Source organism: Onychomys torridus, chromosome 1 (assembly GCF_903995425.1).
Source record: "Onychomys torridus chromosome 1, mOncTor1.1, whole genome shotgun sequence".
Classification (NCBI taxonomy): Eukaryota; Metazoa; Chordata; class Mammalia; order Rodentia; family Cricetidae; genus Onychomys; species Onychomys torridus.
The window spans coordinates 17,190,857-17,199,684 of record NC_050443.1 but is presented as its reverse complement, the minus strand read 5'-3'; the positions used below and the strand labels follow the sequence as shown (position 1 = coordinate 17,199,684).

The following is an 8,828-nucleotide window of genomic DNA, read 5'->3' as shown; positions in this document are numbered from 1 at the left end:
AAAAGACGCTCCGCTGTTGAGATCAATGGGAATTGAAGTGAATTGGACGCTACCCTTCCCATAGTCTGCCTTTCTGAATGAGACCCTTCTAACTTTTTTCCCCTCCAAGTCCTAAGGACGTTTTTTGAGAGGTGTCTACGTAGCTCAGACTACCCTGAAACTCGCTGCAGACTGTGGTCCTGCCCCTGCTTCCCCAGTGCTGGGACAGTAGGTATCCGTCACCATACCCAGCTTAAATGATTCATTTTGGGGGTACTGGAGATTGAATTACTCTCCTACATGCTAGGCAAGTGCTCTATTTTATTTTATTTTTTATCTTTTTTAGTTTTTTTCGCGACAGGGTTTCTCTATGTAGTTTTGCGCCTGTCCTGGAACTCACTCTGTAGCCCAGGCTGGCCTCGAACTCACAGAGATCCGCCTGGCTCTGCCTCCCGAGTGCTGGGATTAAAGGCGTGCGCCGCCACCGCCGGGCTCAAGTACTCTATTCTTAAGCATTACCTACAGCCCTCTTCTTGTTTTTTTTATTTTAAGACAAGCTCATTCTAAGATGTCCAGGCTAGCGTTGACTTCACAATATCTCCACTAAATTTAGCAGGAGTCAGACCAGAGCGTCCTTACTCAGGACAGTAAAGTCCGAAACCTGAGTCCTCTGACTCATAACAAGACTCATTTCCCTGGGACTCTCAACCCTCTTCCCTTCGGCCCGTTCCTCAGCTCAGGCCTTTCAGGGCATCAGTATAATACCTTACACAAACGTAAGTGCTAGACTCCTCCACAACCTTCTCCTCGCGCAATCATGACCTCGAGCCCAGAATTCTGAGTCCCCAGGACTCTCCATCCTCTGGCTCCAAGAGTTCAGGCTCTTAGGTTCCCCAATACCTAATCTAGTAGTCAGGGGCCCCTCCCGAAGGCCTGTTCTCCCTACCACCCGAGAATCCAAGTCTCCAACTCGATGCACTCGTAGGAACCAGGTGTCTGAATCATCAACTGCCTCCTGCAAACACCAGAAATCCTGGCTGGAGGCCCTTCTGGCCCCGGACTTCCCGACGAGGACGAGCTGGCTCATGGATTAGGAATGTGGTGATCTCACAGCCCATCCCTGCCCCGTTACCCTGCTGTCCCCATCCAGGGCCCCAGCACCCCTCCCAAATTGTCTTCCGTTTGGCTGGGACATAGGGAACCGGAAGCCTGGGTCCCTTGGCGGGCCAAGACTCCAGCTTCCAGACGAACGCCGGGCAGAGAGCTTGGCGACGATCCCAGGAAGGAGGCGGAGCTTCTTTTTCGAGCCCTGTGCGTCCTAAGACCGCCCTATATACGGCCCTGAGCCGGAGCCCACGAGCCCCACCCACCAGAAGTACGGGGGGTGGCCCTTAGTTAACTAGTACCTCTAGTGCCAAATTTGCATAGCCCCGCCCCGACAGGACTGTTCGCGCGAAGATGGCACTTTATTAGCATAACTCCTCCCACAGGCGGGCTGCCTGGAAGGAGCGCGTGGCTGGGCTGCGGGTGGGCACGGATCTCTATTAGCAAATCCCGCCCCTCTTGGAATTCCCCTTCCCCGCAAACGTGTCTCCCTTACCCTTAGGAGTATGGCTCCTCCCTTTCCCGGCCTCGCCTCCTCCCCGAGCGTCCCGAGACGCGCGTCCCACAGCCCGGAGCTCATGTTTATGCAGTATTTATTAGCATAACCCACCCCTTAGTCTCTCCCGACTCCCCCCTAGGCGGTAGCGGCGGCGGCAGCAGCGGTGGCGACATGAGCAGCGGGGCGGCGTCCGGGACTGGGCGGGGACGGCCCCGGGGCGGGGGGCCGGGACCCAGGGACCCCCCGCCCGGCGAGACTCACAAGCTGGTGGTCGTGGGCGGCGGCGGCGTGGGCAAGAGCGCGCTGACCATCCAGTTCATCCAGGTAGTGGGCCCTCACCGGGGAGGGTGTCCCCGAGATTGAGAATTGGAGCCCTTTGGGGGTTCCCTGAGACTTCTCCCAGAATCATCATTAAGACTCTTCCGAGAGGGTCTCTAATCCTAAAAGATCCCTTCAGATTGCTACTCAAAGTGCCCAGGGCCTCCACCTCCTTCATGAGAGGGAGGGAGCTTTCTCCTAATACATCCTGCAGCCGATCACCCTCCCCGAGCTACCTGAGAGTCCTTGTCCCAGCGGGCCTGGCTCTACTCACCTCCTAAATTCCAAACAGTTGCTGCATTCAGATCTTAAGCATTCCCTGAGGACCCGACCCCGAACCTTGTCAGCCCGAAGTCCCAGCTTTTCAACCTCTTAACCACCCAAGAGCTCTACTGGCCCGGCGGCTGTGCTCAGTAACCCAGTCCCTCTAATCAGGCACTACCCCAGACTCGGGAAATGTTTGCCCGGACCTTGCCTAGGACTCTACTGTTACCGCGCAATCCTAAGAAAGATACCTTTAACCCCTGCTTAAAGAGGATTTCTCTTCAGACCTCAGACCTTAGGTAGATCCTGCCACATGACCATTCTAGGAAAACACCAATGTCTGGCAGTACCCTATTCTGCTAAATGCAGACCCTCACCCTCCCACCCTACCCCCAAGGAAAACCAACCATTTCTCCACCCTAAATTCTCTACTCCACTCCAACTCCCTGCCCTCACCTCTAGAAACTCTGGGTAGCTCCCAAGTCATCTCCAGATTTAAAAAAACAAAACAAAACAGGTTTTTCACAATCTCCAAAGATCTGCTACTTGAAAGATTCTAGGACCCATAAATGCACTATCTATCCACTAAATCATAAACCTGCCCTCCAGGAATGCTCCAGGCTGTTCTGAGTCTTAGGTAGTCTCTCCCACTCAAACCAAGCCTCATCCTCCCCCGGCTCTGCTCCGTCACCCCTTCCAGCAAACACCCTCTAGAGAGGAAGCCACCTTCAGCCCCAGCAACCAAGTTCTGAAAATTCAGCCCAGCCCCGGAAACCTCCACCCAGTTCCCACGGGGAGCCTCCCCCATCACCGCACCCCACCCGGTCAGGGCAGCAGGAAAGTGTGAGAGCCCACTTGCTGTAGTGGAGGTTCCTGGGTGATAGACCCACACAAGGAACCTCCAGCAGTGCTTTTGAGAAGCCTACAGTGGGAAGGAAGAGCCGGAATTTGAGCCCTTGGCACCCAGGGCCAAACCGGGAGCTGGCCAGAGGCCTGGCTGGAGGCAGCAGGACCCAGGCAGGAAGGGAGGGGCGGGTCGAGGGTGGGGCAGTCTCTCCGAAGAGGGATTGGAACCTAGACCTTCCCCAGGGAGGGGACGCTGGAGGCTGCTTACGAAGGAGGGAGTGGAGGAGGGAAGAAAGACAGGCAAGATAGGCAGCTACTTTGGTCAACAAGAGCGTTCAGGAGCTAACTGTCACCAGGCCAAGTGTGAAGTGTGGAGCAGAGAATTCCCGCATGTCAAACACTGTTAGATGGTGTAGTGTTCGCATCCTCTCTCTCCAAATGAGGAAAGTGGGACTCAGAGAGGGAAAGTGATTCCTTTAAAGTGAGCCACTGGGAGTAATCATGGCAAAGGAGGATGCTTCATACTGCAGAAAACAGAGGGTGTTGTATAGCAGATGTGGGTTCACGCTGAGAGGTAATGGCATCGGTGACAGGGACTCATGACCTGGGGACAGTCAGCCAGAAAGATGGAATCAGAACAGCTAGAGAGGCAGGACAGGGATCCAGAGAAAAAGGAGACAAAGACCAGAGAGGACCAAGACTCAGAGGGATGGAGAGAGAGAGAGATGACATGGGCAACACGGTGGAGACAGGCACGCCGAGACCCAGAGAGGGGGGGGACCCAGAGAAAGCAGGAGGGAGGTACTGAGACCCAGAGAGAGGGGGACCCAGAGAAAGCAGGAGGGAGGTACTGAGACCCAGAGAGAGGGGGACCCAGAGAAAGCAGGAGGGAGGGAGATACTGAGACCCAGAGAGAGGGGGACCCAGAGAAAGCAGGAGGGAGGTACTGAGACCCAGAGAGAAAGACAGATGGAGACTCAGGAGAAGAGAGAGACAGACAGGCAGACTGAGGCCCAGAGTAGGAAAGAGACCCCAAAAAAGAGAGGTGACAGAGACTAGGAGAGACAGACCCAGAGAGGAACAGAGACTTGAGAGGAATATGTAGGGGCAGGGCGTGTGTACACACACACACACACACACACACACACACAGAATGCTTTGATGACAGTGACCTCTCTCTGTCCTCCAGTCCTACTTCGTGTCTGACTATGACCCCACCATTGAGGATTCCTACACAAAGATCTGCACTGTGGATGGCACCCCTGCACGGCTGGACAGTAAGGATGGATGGCTGGGCTTGGGTGGGAGGCAGCTAGCAGGACTGAGAGCATGCCCAGGACAGCCTGGGACCCCCATGTTCCTTTCCCTGTCCCCACAGTCCTGGACACTGCAGGTCAAGAGGAATTTGGTGCCATGCGAGAACAGTATATGCGTGCTGGCAACGGTTTCCTGCTGGTGTTTGCAATTAATGACCGGCAGAGGTGAGGGAGTGAGTGTGCTGGTGGACATGCCTGAGCACAGGACAGGCTCTTCCCAAAGGCTGCCTCACACTACTGGCTTCTCTTGCAGTTTCAATGAGGTAGGCAAGCTCTTCACTCAGATCCTCAGAGTCAAGGACCGAGATGATTTCCCCATTGTGCTGGTTGGGAACAAGGCAGATCTGGAGACACAGCGCCAGGTTTGGAATGCCCCCTTCCCTGATGACCCTGTTTGGACCTAGGAGACTCTCTCAGGGAAACCTCTCCTTCTCTGGGTCCCTGGTCTCTTCATTTCACAACTTTCACTTAGATACAACTCACAGGTGGAACCATGCACTGAGCCACACCCCAGCCCCTCACTGGGGGATTCTAGGCAGGTACTCTACCACTGAGCCACACCCCAGCCCCTCACTGGGGGATTCTAGGCAGGGGCTCTACCACTGAGCCACCCCCCAGCCCCTCACAGGGGGATTCTAGGCAGGGACTCTACCACTGAGTCACACCCCAGCCCCTCACTGGGGGATTCTAGGCAGGGGCTCTACCACTGAGCCACACCCCAGCCCCTCACTGGGGGATTCTAGGCAGGGGCTCTACCCCTGAGCCACACCCCAGCCCCTCACTGGGGGATTCTAGGCAGATGCTCTACCACTGAGTCACACCCCAGCCCCTCACAGGGGGATTCTAGGCAGGGGCTCTACCACTGAGACACTGAAACACCATCCTGACTCTTATGCTAAGCCTTTGCTATTGTTCCCTAGCTGCAGTGTGTGTTCCCCTCTCTTGCCTGCCTGCCTCATAGTTACCGAAAACATCTTTCTAATGTCTCATTTAGACACTTTCAACTCTCCAGTATCCTCTTCTTGGGGCTTTCTAGGACTTTCTATGTTGAACCTGCTCTGTTATACACCTGAGCACACCTTGCTTCTGACAGCCTCCCCTCTCCTTCTCCCCCTCGTCCTCTCCCCCAGGTCCTCCGCTCAGAGGCAACCTCTTTCAGTGCTTCCCACCACATGGCTTACTTTGAGGCCTCAGCCAAATTGCGTCTGAATGTCGATGAGGCATTTGAGCAGCTGGTCCGGACTGTCCGGTAAGCACAGTACCCTCTTCTGCTCTCCTGGTCCTCAGCCTTCCATCCCATACTTACAGACTGCTTCCCACAGGAAATACGAGGAGCAAGAACTCCCTCCTAGCCCACCCAGTGCTCCCAGGAAGAAGGATGGGGGTTGCCCCTGTGTCCTGCTGTAGCCAAATAGCCCCAAGCGACCAGCACAAGCTCTCTCGGGACCAGCTGCCTCACACTTGCGGTGTGGCCTGAGGCTCTAGCAAGCCTCAGTCTCCTCCTCCGGGTTCCCCAGGACACACTACGCCCTCTCCCTTCACTCCTGGCTCCTAGGGCCATCACTGAGTGCCTTCTGTCAATGCCTCCCTTCCCCACCAGACCCCTGTGGGGTGAGGGGCTCCTCGTCACTGCTGTACATATGTCCCATCTTTCAGAAGAATAAATGTCACTGCCTACAACAGGAGATGCCTTTTATTGAGTGGGTGGGGTAGTTGCTGGAGATGGACCCATAGTCTCATGCCTGCTAGGCAAGGACTCAACCTCTAAGCTGGGTCCACAGCCCAGATTTGTTTTTTCCAAGACACGGTTTCTCTGTATAACAGTTCTGGCTGTTCTGAAACTCACTCTGTAGACCAGGGTAGCCTCAAACTACCTGCCTCTGCCTCCCGAGTGCCCGAATTAAAGGCACGCACCCCCATGCCCTGCGCTATTTATTTTTCTAAATGAGAGTGGTAATCTGGCTAGGTGACCAAGAGGTAAAGGTGCTTGCTGCCAAGTATGACTTCCTGAGTTCAAATCCCAGAACTCACAAGGTAGGGGGAAAAAAAGGTCCTGCAATTGTTCTTTGATCTCTGCGTGGCACGTAAGTGTGCACTGGATAGTTTTTTGTCAACTTGACACGAGCTAAAGTCATCTGGAGGGAATCCCGATTGAGAAAACGCCTCCAAAATAGCAAGCTGTAGAGCATCTTCTTAACTAGTGATTGATGAAGGAGGGCCCACCCTGGGCTGCTGGTCCAGTTTTGTAAGAAAGCAGGCTGAGGAAGCCATGAAAAACAGCCAGTAAGCAGCTCCTCTCCAGGGCCTCTGCATCAGTTCCTGCCTCCAGGTTCCTGCCCTGCTTGAGTTCTTGTCCTGACTTCCATCAAAGATGAACAGTGATGTGGAAGTGGGTTTTTTTCTCAAACCCTTTTCTCATAAATTTGCTTTTGGTCATGGTGTTCATCACAGCAATAGTAACCCTAACACACACACACACACACACACACACACACTCACTCACTCTCTCTCTCTAAATAAATGTATTTCTTATTCTTTTTATTTTTTTGAGCTGAGGATCGAATCCAGAGCCTTGTGCTTGCTAGGCAAGCACTCTACCACTGAGCTAAATCCCCAACCCATAATAGTATTTTTAAAAACTTAAGCTGGTGTGGTGGTGCATGCCCGAAACTCCAACACTTCAAAGGCTGAGGCAGGAGAATTAGATCACAAATTCAAGCCCGGTTTAAACTCTGTGACAAGATTTTGTTTCAAGGGAAAAAGTATTATCTTTGCTTCCTGGAAAATTCTAGAACTACACTGTTCAATATGGTGGCTAGAACCTACATATGGCTGTTGAAATTAATTTTTCAGCTGGGCAGTGGTGGTGCACGCCTTTGATCCCAGCACTTGGGAGGCAGAGGCAAGTGGAACTCTGATTCAAGGATAGCCTGGTCTACAGAGCAAGTTCCAGGACAGCCAGGGCTACAGAGAATCCCTGCCTTGAAAAAAAATCAGAGGGAGAGAGAAAATCAATTTCCTCAGTTTCAAGAGCTCAACAGTCACAAGTAGCAGTGACATCTAACAGGTAAAGCAAATATACAAGCCCCCTGTGGCTGCAGAACGTCCCACTGGAAATGCTATTCCAGAAAGTTCCAGGGACATAGAGACAGACACTACTACCACCCTACCTATCAGGCTCCCATCTCCACGCTAAGAACGTTCTTTTAGCTGGGAAGAGGGACAGATGAGCAGAATGGCATCTGGGTCCAAGAAATCTTTGATTACTTAGACCCAAGCCAGGACCTGCCAATACTGCCATACTGTGTGACGTCCTGGAAGGAGCCAGACGCAAACCTCCAACTCCATCTGATCAAACTTTTTTTTCCCCATTACTGAGATAGGGTCTCAATTAGTCCAGGCTGGCCCTAACTCCTGACCCTCCTACCTCCACTCCCCATCTGTCTCTGGGCTTAATTCTAGAACACCTCACACCTACTTCAGGTTCTGTGGCCTTGCCTCGCCCTTGGCAAATCACATCTAGAACAGCAATCTTCTCTGAGAGGATGCAGCTCTCACAGAGCAGTCCAGCCCCTATTGGCTATTCAGTATCAACATCCATGACCTTTCTGTCCTGTCCTGGGACTGTGAGCTTTACTCTGTATTCCAGATTAGATATCAATTAGCAGCATCCCTTTCCGGTTTCCCTAACAAGGAGCCCTTGGCCTGTGCTCAACCTTGTGCCCTAGGACCGAGCAAGGCTAAGAACATGGAGTAGCAGATTCACTACCCAGCCCAAGAAGGGGTTGTTCCCTTTGAAAGGAAGAACCTGTAGCTGGCTGCAGCCTTTCATTCTTTCCCTGCCAAGGTTTCCAAGTCTCAGAAGTCCCAGTGTGGGGCACACTGCTCTTACCAGCAAAGGGTTCTGGGTCCCAGCAGACATTCCTCAGAACAGAGATGATAGGGAATTATTTCCCACTGTTCAGTAGGGTGGAGTTCTTGGCCTGCACATCCTGGTTCTTGGATGCCCAATGAGAAGGTGACAGGCCACTACTTGCCCCCAGAAGAAAGCATAATACACATGACAGCTGGCAGGCATTTTTGGAGGCTCCAGGCCACTGCCATCCTGAAGTTTCTAAGGCAAGAGTCAAAGGCTGGCAGAGCCTGGCTGGCATCTCTCCAGGCACGTGTTAGTGCCTGTGGCAGGGTTTCTACCCTCTTCCAGGCTCTGGCAATGATCTTGTGGGTTTTGAGAAAAGTTCTCTCTGAAGCCAAGGTTACCCCACTCTCTACATTTCTCCCCCTCAGGCTCCCCAGCACACCAGGCTTGTCTTCCAGTTTTGATGTATGCGCACAAACCAGCCGGCCTGCTTCAACTAGAAGCAACTGAGGCTCAAACTTAGGAAGCTGGATTTTATCCAAAAGGCAACGCAGCTCTTCTACACGGGAGGGGCTCTTTTTGGTCAATTTTTTGTTCTAGAACTCTGACCTGGGGACCTCTAGCTTCCGTTTGCAGGACCAAT

The 8,828-nt window shown here is 53.1% G+C and overlaps 1 protein-coding gene across 1 annotated transcript; it reads left to right on the top strand.

Moving 5' to 3' along the window:
* The first annotated feature begins 1,517 nt into the window (after window positions 1-1,517).
* Window positions 1,518-6,008, top strand: Rras (RAS related). Its single transcript, XM_036194840.1, has 6 exons — window positions 1,518-1,906; window positions 4,200-4,287; window positions 4,389-4,491; window positions 4,580-4,688; window positions 5,457-5,575; window positions 5,649-6,008. The coding sequence occupies exons 1-6, from the start codon at window positions 1,754-1,756 to the stop codon at window positions 5,731-5,733; spliced, it is 657 nt and encodes a 218-aa protein (XP_036050733.1). The 5' UTR covers window positions 1,518-1,753; the 3' UTR covers window positions 5,734-6,008.
* Window positions 6,009-8,828: the final 2,820 nt, after the last annotated feature.